This window comes from Pelodiscus sinensis, chromosome 1 (assembly GCF_052426305.1).
Source record: "Pelodiscus sinensis isolate ZL-2025 chromosome 1, ASM5242630v1, whole genome shotgun sequence".
In the NCBI taxonomy this organism is placed as follows: domain Eukaryota; kingdom Metazoa; phylum Chordata; order Testudines; family Trionychidae; genus Pelodiscus; species Pelodiscus sinensis.
In genome coordinates this window covers 271,127,097-271,143,643 of record NC_143052.1, presented here as the reverse complement: position 1 = coordinate 271,143,643, position 16,547 = coordinate 271,127,097, and the positions used below count along the sequence as shown (strand labels likewise).

At 42.4% G+C, this 16,547-nt stretch overlaps 1 protein-coding gene across 19 annotated transcripts in view; it reads right to left on the bottom strand.

The window, feature by feature from the left end:
• MYCBP2 (MYC binding protein 2) overlaps window positions 1-16,547 on the bottom strand; it is a 376,578-nt gene that overhangs the window by 272,782 nt on the left and 87,249 nt on the right. For 17 of the 19 annotated variants that reach the window (XM_075918843.2, XM_075918845.2, XM_075918849.2 and 14 more), the window contains exons 17-19: window positions 14,721-14,822; window positions 3,580-3,687; window positions 1,642-1,761 (exon numbers count right to left, since the gene is read on the bottom strand). In XM_075918843.2, coding sequence (XP_075774958.2) covers window positions 1,642-1,761; window positions 3,580-3,687; window positions 14,721-14,822 — 330 coding nt within the window. The remainder of the gene's footprint in view (window positions 1-1,641; window positions 1,762-3,579; window positions 3,688-14,720; window positions 14,823-16,547) is intronic. The other 2 variants (XM_075918848.2, XM_089775433.1) reach the window with 1 other exon arrangement.

The following is a 16,547-nucleotide window of genomic DNA, read 5'->3' as shown; positions in this document are numbered from 1 at the left end:
AGTAACGAAGTAGCAATCAGAGCAAAATTAGAGAAACTGCTGGATTATATTACTGGTTAACTTACTGCCATAAGCATCTATTACATTTGGTTGCCTATTAAGAACTGGGACAGACTGATTTTCATCTTTATGGGGAAAAATATTATCCCACCATTAAAAAACACTTTCAAGACTTTTATTAGAGGGCTTAAAATATGTTACTGTATCTACAGTATACTACAATTCACTAATTTCGATTCATTTCCATACTTCCCAATACGTCTGAATTGTGTTTAAATTTCTTCACTTAAAGTTCTTTAGTATTGTTCAAAACACAACATAGAACCTGCAACCCAGGCATATTGACACCATGAAATCATTTTCTTGAATAAAAAAGGATAATATTTTGCAATCATAACTGCATTTTAAAATATTTTTCTATTCAAGGAATGATTTGGGAGGCTTTAATCTATGCTCATTATAATTTACTTTAAAGATACTCCATATTGCACTTAAGAAGAAAAGCCCACTAAAATTATTATAATAAATATTTGCTTTGTTGTTAAACTGTATCCTACTTTGGGAACTAAGGGCCCATGGAAGCATAGCAGATGCAGTTCTACCATACGCAGGAGTTAAGAATTTATGCAGGCCACATGGTACCCATCCCCTGAACAGTTCAGAATTAGAATGGAAACTGACAGGATGAGTGAAGTAGATTAGAAGGTGGATTCTTAACCACTATATGGTTCTACCACTGAAGGAGGGTTAAGAAAAGGAATAAAGTTGGCTCCAGATGTTAAGCTAATCAGTCCGTCGCACCCCAACAGAGTAGAATGCTGAATACTGGAATTAAAACAGAAACTCAGTCATGAACACTAGAGTTAAGAATTGACCAATCAACCACACACACCTCATTTGAACACAAATACAAAGTCAGGCAGCAGCAAATAATAATAAATAATAATAATAATTAAAAAACCACCTGCAAACAGAGTACAGTACAGGTTGAACTTTTCTGGTCCAGCAACATGTGTGGTCCAGCATGATTTCAGTTAGCCATATATCCACCCATGGGTTTGACCAAGCTTCCTGCAATCCCATAATGTTTGTTTATAGCCACCAATCCTGGTTCTCAATGTTCTGTGCTATTATTTAGCTCTAATTTACCCCAATGTCTGCTAAGAGCTAGTAAGCAATAGAAGTGTTGGTAAAGCTGCTAGACAACATTGACCTCCAGTGGTTCAACGAATGCTCTGGTTCAGCCCAGTTAGGTTCTGAGGGTGCTGGACTAGAAAGGTTCAACCTTTACTGTATTAAATGTCAATTACTTTAAAAAAACAACAAATAAAAAATATAGGGAAAGCAGCATTTTTCTTCTGCACAGTAAAATTTCAAATCTGTATTAGTCAATTTAGTTGTAAACGTCTGAAAGAACCATAATGCTTTGTTTAGAGTTATGAACAACCTCCACTCCTAAAGTGTTCATAAATCTGAAGTTCTACTGTAACCCCAAAACATCAATGATTTTAGGCTTACTTGGGTAAGAATTAACACACATTTCCTTAGAACACACAGTTTATGGCAGTTATATGAATGGAAGGATATCTGATCAAAAAAATTTTTCAATATATGCATTACATAAAAGCTGTAGTTTTCTACCTGAATGGTGAAATCCACAACTGACTTGCACTGCCCGGAGTTCACAGTCAAAATGGACAGCCCCTGGAGGATAAGTTGTGATTTTGCTGGCATCCTTCTCACCCCTTTCTCCACTTCCGTCTACAAATATAATTACAGTTATATCCTTATTCTTTTTAAGAGTCAAATTTAAGACTAAGGAACAATGTGCAGGGTGAGAAAAGAAAACATTGAACAAAGTAACAGCAAAAACAACCCATAGTACAGCAGATTACAGAAGTCAAAATAAATATATTGGTAATAAAGCAGATTTTGAGCCATGATGCATTGAAATTCTATTTGCAAACAGAATCTGCTATTATGTAAAGATCTGAACCTAGTTAATAACTTCTTCAGAATGAAGAAGTTAATTTAACTCAGCAAAACAGGAATATAATGCATTTGTGTGAAATAAATAGAATTGTTGCATGAAAATTTATTGCACCTACACTTCTTTAGGAAAACAGTTACATATATAGTGCTATCAATTTACAAATAAAATAACCATTCCTTTATCTGCCCCTTATTATACAATCACAATGGTGTGTACGTGGGTGAGAGATTTTGCATGAGCTTGAGCTGGCCATGTTACCTCTGTTTTACAAAATCATAAATGTAGTTCATTCCAAACAAGTGCTAGTAAACCCTTTGTCACCAAACACATTAGAATTTGTTCAAGATACACGTTTCAGAATCTATTTTAGTGGTTTGGACTGTGGGGTTTGTTTTGTTTTGTTTTAGTTTAAATACCACAACAACTTTTCCACGTCAATGTTTGCTACAATTTGCTACTAGGTACCAGGTACAGAGTTAGAGATGACAAAGTAGGTTCTCTTGGTAAACTTCTGAAAGTGATCTAAAATATCTTTTCTACAAACTAGGGTATCACTTTTGGATACTATGAAACAGATTGGCAATGAAGTTATATTTGCACATGGAAATAAGCAAGGGAGCGTGCATAAATATATGCAGGAAGCTAGCAACACAAAGGAACACGGAGCAAGCCCCTCATCATTAAACAGAGCTGGTGAGGTAAAGAGAGCTGGTCATAAAAACTCCATGGAAAGAGTAAGTATAATTACTGTCCTTTAATTTGCTGGTCTTGCTACTGCTGATAGCCACAAGAGCACCAGAGCATTCTGTTGCTGCTAACAAAAGGTCAGTAAACAACTACTGTTATGTCATGATCACCTTAAAACACACACACACACACACACACACACACAGGACAGGAACTTGGACAGAAAAAACAAGAGAAAATTCACAAAGTGAGTGAGGAAATTACCCTATCCATTTTATGATTACAATGACCACTGCTTTATTCCCAAAAGTTGAGGGAAGCCAACTACTTGCTGCAAGCTTTGAAAGCACACAATGTGTCAGTACTTTTGATATGTCTTCTGCTACCTAAATTTTTTTTTTTACTGAGTAATTAACATTTGTAAACCAGAAGTATCAAAAAAAGCTTACATATAGAAGACAAATCTAAAGAAAATCAAACAGGAACTCTGAATTAATGAGTCTAATATAATCAATGTTTTAGCAACTGAAACAGCTACGTGTTATGCAAGATCATAAAATTAAGACAATAAAATGAAAACAATGCATATGCCATACTCAAATTACCTGTACCAATGAAAAAGTTAGAAAGTTGTTTTATTTAAACAAATGAGTAAAAAAACAAAAATAACATTTTACCAAAGAAAAAAACAAGATGATGTAGGATGTCAAACACTTATACTTTTAAAGTAATTAAGCATATAAAGAGTGTTTTCTTTCTCCTCAGGTTACAGAAGACTAACAAGGAAAGAACATAATAATTTTTGTGCAAAGATTCTGAGAACAAAGATTTAATGGACGGAAGAAATGACTGGGAGGATGGGCATATGTCCCTCCTAGTCAATAAGGAAGACCAAATACCTTTGTGCTTGTCCCGCTTATGCTTTAGCTGTGCTGGATGGGGTCTGATTCTGGCTAGAGCCTGCTCTCGATGATTCATAAAACTAGGACCAGGAAATACAAGGGGGCCTGAGGAGAAACATTTTTCACATGCATAGGAAAGCTCACAAAATGGAAACAGTGTGTTCAAACAAAAAATAATTCAAATTAAAAAGGTGAAAAATGATTCTAATTCTACATTGGTTCTTGCACTTTACATGGTGAAAAATAAGTTAATTTGATACTTCTTGAAGACAAGATCAAAATATTATTTAAAGATGCAGTAATTCTCTCAAAGACGACACAGATTTTGCCTTAATTTATAAATATGGAACCTTACAGACTATGAGACTATACAACTTGAAAGCTGGTTAAGACTTAAGCCCTAAACAGTTGCACAAGAACTTTTACATACCATGCATTGCAGGCTATTCTACAGGTTGTACCTCCCTGGTCCTGCACCCTAAGGAACTGACTGGTCCCAGATGAAGGATTTTGCCAGATCAGGGGAGGTCATTTCTGCCCCCCCCCCCCAGCTGACTGCTCCCCACTATCCTGCCACCCAACCAAAATTCCTGCCTCCCTCCAAAGAGTTCCAGTTTATAGAAGTGCAACTTGTATTATGCTACAAAGTATTATTCATTTGACACACAATATTTAAATATCACCATGTCAAAGCTAAAACAGAAAATTATATGGTTTGTCACATTTTCTAAATGTGTAATTCATAAATAATGTCTATAAAATTATCAATATCTATAGTCATTTCTTCTGGAGAAGCTGTTATTTAGAAGTATGTGCTTTGATGGTTTATTATAGCGACATATTTACAATGGAATACTTCAAATCTTACAAATTATTTTATGAATGTTTCTTTTAAAGGACACACATTCGAGAACATACTTGCTCTTGACTATACTATTCAATTTATTTATTTAAAAGGTCCCAGGATTACATTTTGTGTCCAAGTACTCTCTACAAAAATATGTTACAATAAAAATGCCTTGTAGATGCTTTATGTAAAACTTTTAAAAATAATTCTGTATGAAAATGTTTTGCTTGTATATCATGTGCTTTATTTTTCACCATGTATTCTTTGTAACCAGAGACATTCAAATGAAGGGCCTCATTCTTCTCCCACTGAAGTCAATGGGCTATCACTGAGCTCAAAAGAGAAGTCAGAATCTGTGTTTATAGTCCATTGACCATATCCCTTCCAACTTATGAGCTTTTTGAATGGAGCCTCATCTCTTTCCCCTGAATCTTATTTCATTGGCTCTTTCATGTGCAAATATTTGTAAGTTTCACTATGTATAACTGAATTTTCCTTCCTCCCCATCAAGATTACTAATCAGCTCATCCTGATAATCTCTAGGCTTCCGTTCACCATCTGTCTAATCTGTGTCATGTGTACCTTTTTGTATCAGTTCTTTCCTCAAATTTCAGAGCCCCTGAACTCCTGCTATTTCTCCAACCTCTTCATTTTGTCACTCTTTACTTGTTCTTTATGATCATCATAAATCATCCACCACAATCTGTTGGTGAACTGGAGAGCTCTGTAGAGCCCTACCAAAACTGGTATCCATATCTGCAAAAATCATTGGCAGATATCCGCATACACATCTGCAGATGTGGATACCCACAAATATAAAGTGGATATCCACAAATATGCAGGATATTAGATACAAAATTTGTATCTGCATCCACAGCTGTATCCTGAAAAATGATCCACAGATGCAGATGCCCACAAATATAAAGTAGCTATCCATGAATTTGCAGGGCTCTAATGATCTGCCTCTCCTATCATGAAAAAGCATACCCATGGTCATAGCTTCAACATTTCTATACCAGTGACTCAGATATTATTCTCTACTGGACCATTTCTTTTTTGTTCAGCCTCCTATTGTCTATATCCAGGGTGTCTTGACTATACTCAAACTCAACATATAAAAAACTAAACTCTTTTTGGTTCCAAATCTCTTTCGCATCTTCTAAAATCCTCTCTGTCCTGAATCTCACTTCTGGTAATATTTTTCACTTTTCACCCTTTTTTGTCACACAGTTGTCATCTTTACATCTGTCGAGTTTTATCTTCACTACATCATCACCAAGGTTACGTCTACATTGGGAAGGTGTGGGGACATGCAAAGCCAGCAATAGGGAAATCCAGTCAAACTTCTTTCTACCTCCCACTGTCCACATTTCATGGCCACATTGCTTTGCTCTCTCTCTTGACACAGGCACTAGCAATGTGAGTAAGCATCCCACAGTGCAGTGCAGTGGGAAGGAAAAATCCCTGTGCTTCTTGCAATTCTCTTCACAGCATTTTAAGCTACTGGAAGAAGCATCCCAAGTAGCTCTGAGTTCTCCATGCTGAGAAATGTCAAAGCAGCACAGCAATCTCTCCAGCCTTTGCCCTGCAACAGGTAGTGTTTTTAGCAGGGCACAACGGGAGCATTCCAATTATTTGCTCTTTTTGTTGTTCCCCAAATGGAGCTGCTCACTTAGCTGTCAGATACTTCCTGGAGCTTTGAAAGCAGAGGGGCACAAGGCCGCAGAGCAGAAGAGATCATAAAACTGAGCACAGCCATCAGGGAAGGCATTGTGGGATACTGGCAGAAGCCAGTTCCCTCAACAAAACAAACAGAATCCATACTGGTTCTGTGTCAATAATAAAGGGAGAGAAAAAGACGAACATCTCTCACAGGAGAGGAAGTTTTCTGTTGCCATAACTGGGTGTTTTGTTGGGAAAAAGTTACATTGTAGTGTGTACACTCTCACTGTTTTGTCAACAAAAGGCAGTTTTTAGAGACAAAACATGCCAGTGTAGACTAGGACTAAGAGTCCAGATGGAATAGAAGCCAGGAATGAGGAAACTGGGAAAGGGAACATGAGAGGAGGAGAGTGGCCAAAAGAACTTTAGCAGGGCAAACAGATTAGAAGGGGGGGGGGGGAGAAATGGGGGAGGATGGAAAATAAATAGTCAGCTGAAGTGCTAAGAGGGGAGAATTAGGACTTGCAGGCCAAGGGAACAGGGGAAAGGCAATAACTGGGAAACGGAGTCCAAGAGCTAAGTGACAAATTAACTGGGCAAAAAGATTGGCAGTGTGAAGAGAAAACTTAAAGATGAAGACTTAGATTTGTTTGGTGAGGAAAATGAGACAAAGAGATGGGTGGCAAAGGGACAGTTCTGGGACAAACTGGAAGGAGTGGAGACAGAAGGGAACAAGCAGAAAGGTCTGCGAGTACTAGAGCACACTTCCATTCACAGCCTAGAATTTAATCAATAGTACAGAATCTCAGAATTCCTCTGCTGTCAGCAAATATCTTAAAAATTCACTCTCAAAATGGGTCTCTCATCCCACTCTAGTGTTTGGGTACACAAACATGAAAACCCCACTACTGCTATCAGTTATTCCCTTAGCCAATTGCCAAAGACCTGTAATATGAGATTTTCAGGTTCAACACTGCCGATGAATTATGGCAATATGATGGAATTTCTGGATATTTTTCCTGTTTCCTTTTTTAAAAACCTATGAAATTACACACACTAAAATTATTAGAAGGACATTAGGACTGAAAAGTCAAGCACTGAAAAGTTAGGAAATGCCACCATTAAGGTTGCCTTGGCAACTTTAATTTGGATCCTTTAACTTGTGCCTATGCATGATCATACATGCATTTAATTACATGGTTATCAGTTCCTCAACAGGACTGCTGCCTTATTCTCTCCTGGACCTGCTCTGAGACAAATCAGAGTTATATAGAAGGGCACTTATCTGGAGGGTCCCTGCCTCATCTTTTGCAAATCTATGTACTGAGCATTAACAGCTCCACTGAGCATTAACAACTACAAAATGACATCAACTGCAGCTGTGCTTTGAACATATAAAGTGCTATATAAGTACACTAAAAAAGATCAGATACTGTTTCCTCAACCTGAGCATCCATAATTAGTGGATACCTTTCACCTTCATCTCTGTGCTTCAGTTCCTCATGTATAAATGAGGATTAATAATAGCCCCTTGCAAAACTGAAGTGTTGTGAAATTAAATAAACTGATATTTGAGAAGCAATCAAATAATAATGATGAGCACTGCAGAAAATCCCACGGGGGAAGGGGAGAGCTCAAAATAGTTAGTAGCAATAGGACAGATAATATAAAGAATGCCACTGAAAATTATGTAGGATTAGATACTACAATATGGAAGGAACAAGCTAAAATTATTTAGACAAGTTTGATGTCTTCAAGGCACAAAGGCCTTACAAAATACATCCTAGAATAAGGAGCTGACCGAGGAGGTATCTCAGCCATATGCAATTATTTTAAAGTTACGAGGAGTCCTGTGGCACCTTATAGACTAACTGAAGTGTAGGAGCATAAGCTTTCGTGGGCAAAGACCCACTTCGTCAGATGCATGTCAGACGAAGTGGGTCTTGCATCTGACGAAGTGGGTCTTTGCCCACGAAAGCTTATGCTCCTACACTTCAGTTAGTCTATAAGGTGCCACAGGACTCCTCGTCGCTTTTGCAGATTCAGACTAACACGGCTACCCCTCTGATATTTTAAAGTTGTAGAAGATGGAAGAGATTCCAGGGAACTAGAAAAGGTAAATGTTGTTACTGTCCTCAGACTCAGCTAAGGAATAATCAAACAAAGGGTGAACTCAAGCAGCTCATTCCATAACCATACATTAAGTCAGCAATATGGTTTCTAAGCAACTGTCTGGCCTTACTGGCTTTGACATCCTAACATAAATTGTATTGCTTGTATGGGTTAACATAACAAAAGCCTAACTTAAATTGTAGCTGAAAGAGCCAGAATCAAGGGAAAGGGGGAAGCAGGGGTGTGTGGCCAGGCAGTTAGACTGTAATGGGCTGGGGGTGGGGAGGAAGAGGTCATTACAGGCCAGCTACAAATATAATGCCCATCCATAAACAGGAAAATAAGCACAATCCAGGCAATTGCAGATAAGCCAGATTTACTTCAATACCAGGAAAGATAATGGAGCAAATAAATAATTAAGCAATCAATTTTAAGATACCTAGAAGATAATAAGGTCAAAATAACCCACTCCATGAATTCTTCAAGAATATATCACATCAAACCAACCTAATAGCATTCCTTGACAGGGTAACAAGCTTTGTACATGGGGGAAAGTGGTATATGTCACATAGCATGACTTTAGTAAGGCTTTTGATACCATCTTGCATGACGAACAAACTAGGGAAATACAACCTAGATGGAGCTACTATAAGTAGCAGAACTCTTTGGAAAATTATTCTAGAAAATAGTTATCAGAGGTTCATTGGAAGGGCATATCAAGTGTGAATAACCAGGGATCAATTCTATATCCAGTTCTGTTCAATATCTTCATCAATAATTTAGATAAAGGCACAGAAAATACCCTTAAATTAGTGAATGATACAAAGTTTGGCAGGATTGCAAGTTCTTTGGAGGTTAGGATTATAATGCAACATGAGCTGGACAAACTGAAGAAATGGCCTGAGATAAACAGGAAGAAATGCAGTAAGAACAAATGCAAAGTGGCACACATACAAAATGGAAAAGGACTGCCTGAAGAAGTACTGTAGAAAAGGATCTGGGGGTTCATGGTGGATCACAGGCTAAACATTAGTTAACAGTGTAACACTGTTATCAAAAAAAAAAAGGAGGGGGGGAGACATGATTCTGGAACCCATTAGCAGGAATGTTGTAAGCAAGACACAAGTAGCAATTCTTTCACTCTATTCAGCACTGATTAGGCCTCAACTGGAGAATTGTGTCCAGTTCTAGATGCTACGTTTCAGGTAAAAGGTGGATAAATTGTAGACAGCCCAGAGAAGGCCAACAAAAAAAAAGGACCAATCAAGATTTTTAAAAATTAGTTTAACCTGGAAAAGAGAAGACTGAGAGGGGACATGATAATAGTTTTCAAGTACAGGCAGTCCCCGGGTTACGTACAAGATAGGGACTGTAGGTTTGTTCTTAAGTTAAATCTGTATGTAAGTCGGAACTGGCATCAGCCGCTGCTGAAACTGATCAGTTTCAACCACGGCTGAATCTGGACGCCAGTTCTGACTTACATACAGATTCAACTTAAGAAACCCAGGCGTCACCAAGTCAGCTGCTGCTGAAACTGATCAGCGGCTGATTCCAGGAAGCCTGGGGCAGAGCAACTCTGCCTCAGGCTTCCTGTCGTCAGCAGCAGATCAGTTTCAGCAGCGGCTGACTTGGGGACGCCTGGGGCAGAGCAGCTGGGGTGCTGCCGGGCTGGTCCGGAGCGGCGCTGCGGGACCAACCCGGCAGCCCCCAGCTGCTCTACCCCAGGGGTAGGCAAGAAAAGCCTGGTCTGCTGGGGGTGAGGGGAGCACTAGCTGCAACCCCCCCCCAGCAGACCAGGGAGACGGGGGTGGCGGGACCGCCCAAGTCCTCCACAGCTTTGCTCCGTCTCCCTGGTCTGCTGACCTGGGAGACGCGGAGCAAAGCCGCAGAGCACGCGGGCAGCAGGACAGTCCAGGCGCGCCGCGGCTGTCCCACTGCTGGCGTGCTCCGAGGCTTTGCTCCCCATCTCCCTGGTCTGCTGGTCTGCAGGGAGACAGGGAGCAAAGCCTTGGAGCACACCCACAGCGGTACAGCCCGGGCACGCTTGAGCTGTCCCCCTGCGGGCGTGCTCCGCATCTTTGTTCCCCGTCTCCCTGGTCTGCTGGTCGGGAAACGGGGAGCAAAGCCTTGGAGCACGCCCGCAGCGGGACAGCCCGGGCGCGCCCAGGCTGTCCCGCTGTGGGCGTGCTCCAAGGCTTTGCTCCCCGTCTCCCTGCAGACCAGGGAGACGGGGAGCAGCTTTTCTCGCCCCGGAGGACGGGGGCGGCAGACCACGGCACATCTGGGCGTCCCGCCGCTCCCGTCCTCCGGGGCGAGAAAAGCCCCATTCGTAACTGCGGATCCGACATAAGTCGGATCCGCGTAACTCGGGGACTGCCTGTACACAGAAAGGGCGGGGGGGGGGGATTGATCTCCTTAACTTCTGATGATAACAAAAGAAGCAATGGGTTAAATTGCTCAAAGCATGAGATCAAACATTAGAAAAAAGCTTCCTGTCAAGATGGTTAAGCACTGGAATAAACTGCTGCACCATTAGACCTGGGGCTATATATCTGACTGCTTCATTGCCTACTTACCACCCAAAAAACATCATCCCCACAGAGAGCAGGATAAGAACTTAAGACTGGCTCTGCCTGGGACTACTGAGTATCTAGAGAAGGATGAAGCCCCTCTATATCATAGCCAACCAAGGCAAGCCAGGAGAAATGAAGCTGAGAAAGTTACTACCACCCCTACCACCAAGATCTAAGCAGATTAGCATGGACCTCTGGACCACTGCCTATCACTATTGAATTGCAACCTGGACTATGGGACCAATTAATCCTCCAAAACCACCAATCCATGCTGCTGATGTCAATATACAAGTCTCTAACAGGCACTACACTTATACAACTATCCACAGAATCACAGATACCAGGACTAGAAGGAACCAGGAGAGATCATCAAATCCAGACCCATGAACTCATGGGAAGACTAAGCACCATCTACTCTAGCCCTGACAGGTGTTTGCTTACCCTGCTCTTAATAATCTCCAATCATGGAGATTCCAAAACCTCCCTAGACAATTTATTTCTTGTTTAACCACCCTGACAATAAGGAAGTTTTTCCAAATGTCCAACCTAAACCTTCCTTAATGCAATTTAAGCCCACTGCTTCTTGTGCTACCATCATAAGTTAAGGAGAATAATTTTTCTCCTTCCTCCATGTAACATCCTTTTAGGTGCTTGAAAGCTATTACTTCCCCTTCTCAGTCCTTTCTTTTGCAGACAAAACAAACCCAATTCTATTAAATCCTTGCCAATCTTTTCTTTATTATGAAATTTCACTGGTATATTTAAAAAAAAATCTATCAAACTCAGTTAGTGGAAACCCATACTGAAGATATACTATCATTCAATCCTTTCTTTAATCAGTTTGGCTTGCATCAATCATACTAATTTGAATTAAAATCATGTAAGCAATACATAAACCAGTGAAAATGTGTCTACTTTAGTTTGTACCAATTCAATTCAGTGGGTTTTTTTTAAAATCATATTTGCTAAGTCAGAGTACTTCTATGGTATAGAAACTATATAAACCCCCAAAAATGAGACAGCTGTGCCACTTATCCACCGCTTGGCTCATGATAAGAGACCTCCAAAAGCAAGATACACTATTCAAAGAAGTCCCTTCTCCTCCTCCCCAAATAAAAGAGAAATATTCACATTCATGGAAAGAAAAAAAAAAATCTTTTCTTGGGATAGGAAGCTATTACAAATACAGTAAAACTCCAATAGTCCGGCATCCAATAATCCAGCACTCCTGATAGTCCGGCATCAAAATAGCAAGAGCCTAGTGAGTGAGCTTCGGCAAAAAATGAGTCACAAGGTAACTGTGGCAGCAGCTGAACTGAGCAAAAAGGGTAAAAAAGGCTTAACAAAACTAAAACATTACAGTATACTGTATACAGTATGTACAATAAAAAGGGTTAAGAACACTTTATATACAGTATATAATGTATACAGTATATATATAACCAACTTATAGTACCTCCTGATAGTCCGGCATATCTGATAATCCGGCACCACCTAGGTCCCATAGGTTCCGGATTATCAGAAGTCTACTGTACCCACTAACTTTAAAACTATAAGAAGGGAAGAAAGCAAGTGATTTCCTAAGTATATGCAAGTAAGACAGACATTAAAAAAAATCTTTCCAAGCATTGATTGGCTTTCAGGCTGGAAAATGTTGGCACATTCTAAGCATTAACATAATATAAAGTTTGTGTCTCAAAACAGATACATTTATATCTGAAAAAGTACCATAATGATATTCACTCCAAACCAGAGTTGTAAAAGAATAGTCTACTACCGGTCCCAGATCAGAGATTTTTCCAGACTAGGGAAGGTCATTTCAGATGCCCCTGCTACCAGGCTCCCAAGCCCTGGATCAGCCACCACCCCTTCTCTTCCTGCTAGCCCCACTGCCCTGCCAGTCCACCCCTGCCTCCCTGCTAAGCCAAGCAGCCCAGCACCCTGTGCACCAGTCTCCTGACCACACCTGGCACCCAGCTATGGCATGCTGGGCTCCTGACCTCTATTTCAGAGGCAGAAAGCAGTCGGGAGCAGGAGTTGGTGCTGGGCGGAGCTTAAATTGTAGTAAGAGCCAGGAAGTCTTACTAAATGTACGAGCTGCAGCAGTCTCCGCTTGCACCGGGTTCCCTGCTGCACCTTTGCCTCTTACATGTACTAAGATCCGCCTGGCTCTTATTACATTTAAAAGGCAGAGGCGCAGCAGTCGGAAACCGGCACGACTGGGGACTGAAGCCCGGCTGTGTCTCCCTCCCTTATGAACTAGTCAATGGAAATTCCATCGACTGGTCGATTAGCTGATAAATCGAAATTTAACATTCCTACTCCGAACAGCAGAAGTTTAAGCTAAATTCTTCCTTCTAAAATGATCAGATTATCAACTATGTTGACACTTTGCAACTGAATGCTGAGTTCTATCAGTTTAAAAAAACCTCATTTTCAATTAAATCACTTGTCACAGTATGCTCTAAGGCAATGGTCCCCAATCTTTTGAGGTTGTCAGGCGCCAGGGGGTGTGGCCATTTGCCCGCCGGGGGCGGGGACACTTGCGCGCCTGGGAAGCGGGGCCCCCCCCTTGCCGCATGCCCGGGGGCGGCCCCCCCCCCCAGCCCCCTCCAAGGGCCGCGCGCCCGGGACCGGCGCCCCCCCGCCGAGTGCCGCGCGCCCGGGACCGGCGCCCCCCCGCCGAGTGCCGCGCGCCCGGGGCCGGCGCTCCCCCCCGCCGCGCGCCCGGGGCCGGCGCTCCCCCCCGCCGCGCGCCCGGGGCCGGCGCTCCCCCCCGCCGCGCGCCCGGGGCCGGCACTCCCCCCCGCCGAGTGCCGCGCGCCCGGTGCTCCCCCCGCCGAGCACGCTCCCCCCGCAAGCGCCCGTGCGCCATGTGCCCGGGGCCAGGCCAGCCCCGAGCACCTGGCGGGCACATTGAAATGCCTCCGCGGGCACCATGGCGCCCGCGGACACCGTGTTGGGGACCACGGCTCTAAGGCTACATCTACATTGTGCATTCTTGCGCAATATATGCAAATTAGGTGTGGCATTATTATTTGCACACCTAATGAGCCGCCACGTTTGCGCTAGGGGCTTTTGTGCAAGAAGGAGCAATCTACAGTGCTCCCTCTTGCGCAAAACTCCCCTCTTGTGCAAGAGCTGTTCTGCTTGAAGTAAGCAGCAGAACGGCTCTTGCACAAAAGGGAGGTTTAGCGCAAGAAGGAGCACTGTAGATTGCTCCTTCTTGCACAAAAGCCCCTAGCACAAATATGGCGGCTCATTAGGTGTGCAAATGTGGCGATATTCATCACGTGCCTCATTTGCATATCTTCTTGAGCAAGAATGCGCAATGTAGACCTAGCCTAAGTGTTTTAGTAATACATAATGAAAAATTGACAAAGGAGAAGATGCAATAATTCTTGATGTATATAATATATAACTCATTGTCTTCTAATATTTTTATAAACTGCATTGCAATTTTTAAAAACATATTAGTGTATTGAAGGGTAGAGAAGTCAAGTGCAGTGAAGAAAAAAGGAAACCCCATATAACTTTTTACTGCATCAACTGACTCCAAAAATGCAAAAACACATTGATAGGGAACAAGGGGATTAGGCATGCTTCTGGTTGTTTCTGCTTCTTCTCCTCATTTATTACATTGGGCACTCCTTAACATCCATATTACAAAGCTTTTTCAAATGGGAGACTACAAAAAGATAAAAATTGAATGCCTCAAGAGGATATTTAAGATTACCTTTTAAGTTAAATATTTTGCCTTTGATATATTTTTCATAATTTATCACACGTCTGTTTAATACCCAGGACTATCCTAGTTTGCTTTATGCGTCACATTTGGCAGTTATAAATAGAAAAGGTTTGTTTCACAAAGCACAGTCTATTTTAAGAAAAGGTGCACATTTATCCCTATTTTAGCTTCAACTACATAACAAATAGTCTCTTACCTCTCCCTTCCTCCGATCTATGCCTTCTGTTTACACGCTGCCGCTTTTCCTCTTGCCGTAGTTGAAGGTGATCTTCGATATTAACACCAGGAACAGGGACAGCTACATCATTTAATAAAAAACACAAAATCTATGTTTAAATATTATGAATATGACAAAACCTAGTATCAGCCAAGAAGATGAAAGCCAAGGCTTTATATTTTTTCCTTTAAATACTTCTGCTGAGATATTTAGGAATAAGGGAAGGAGGCAATACAGGTTGGACCTCCTAGGTTTGGCACCCTTGGGACCTGACGGGTGCCCAATGATGAATTTTGCCAGACCAGGGGAGGTCATACCTGCCCCTACCCCATGACTGTCATCCCCTCCCCTCCCCAGAGCCCTGGACCTGCCTCAGGCCCAGTTGTCCCCCACCCTCCCTTGCCTGCCATGCCTAGCAGCCAGCTGGGGCACACAGCACAACCCTGCTGTGGCCTACCAGGCAGTCCCACTTAAGTGCTCCAGGCTCCACCAAGGTTCCCAGCTCCACCGGGCAGCCCTACTGCTCAACAGCTCTGCTGGGCTGTGTCGGGCTGGCTCTGGGCCCCGTCGATCAGTCCTGCAGGGGCACACCAGCAGCCCGCAGGGCCCATAGCCACCAGCGGTCCACCGGGACACTCTGGTGCTGCAACATCCGATGTTGCCTGACAAGAGAGTACCTGTTTACAGAGATTCAATCTGTATAATGATTTAAAAGTGGACTATCAGCCTTTGGATAACTTTATTTTCCTAAGTCTGCCACAATTTCAACATTTAATAGGATGTTCTGTATTTACTAACTAATAGAAAAACAGGTTTCTAAAATTTGTTAGAACATTTTGGTTTATATTTCTCCCCCAAATTTGCAGTAGACATAACACTAGAAAATGTATCATCTGTTTTGTGGGGGGGCACAGGACAGGAAGTGGCAGCTGAGGGCAGGAGGTGGAGGGCACAGGCATCAGGGCAGGTGGCTCAGGGTTATGGGGGGCTCAATGCAGGGGGCTGAGAGGTGTGGGTGAGCTGCACGGGGCTGCGCTGGACACTGGCAGTGATTCTCCAGAACTGCCCACAATGGTGGGGGACCATGCAGCCCAGCTGGTGGCAGCTCTCCAGGGCCAGCAGAGGCATCTAGGATTGCACTGCCAGCTTGGCTCCTCCCTTCCTCCTGTGTCCAATGCTGTGGCTGAGGGGTGGGGGAGAGAGTGGAGTGGTTTGGGCTTTGGTTGCGGGGTATAGGGGCCAGCACAGGGGGGAGAGGATGCTCAGCACCAGCTTGGGAACCTTAGCCATGGACGGTGACCAACAACATCCAGAATCCCTCCTGTAGCCAGTCACCGTCTTACAAGTGTGTCCGGCTCCCTGTGATCATTCTACAGAATTGTGCCTGCTAGCAGACCCTTCCATTAGTGTTTTATGAGAAAATCACATTCCAAGCACATCCCATTTTTAAAACACAACCATTACCTCACCTTTAAATTATGATAAGAGAAAGCTGAATACCAAGTTCGGTGGTCCTAGACCATACCGTTTAGGAGGCATTCTTGAACAAACAGATTCTCAGATGGAAGGACACGGAGAAAGACAGACAAACTCTCTCAAATACACAGTAGACATACACAAACTTAACTGCAAGCATAGGGTGTGTAACAGAGAGAAACCAGAATATATTATATTAGTTTCTCTCTGTTTCTCTATGCTCGCAGTTAAGTTTGTATCACTATTTCCATTACAACAACTTCTAGAGCTGAAGTTCTCAAGCGTTCTATGTTCAGGACATTAAGGACTCGTATATAGCACTGTGGATTG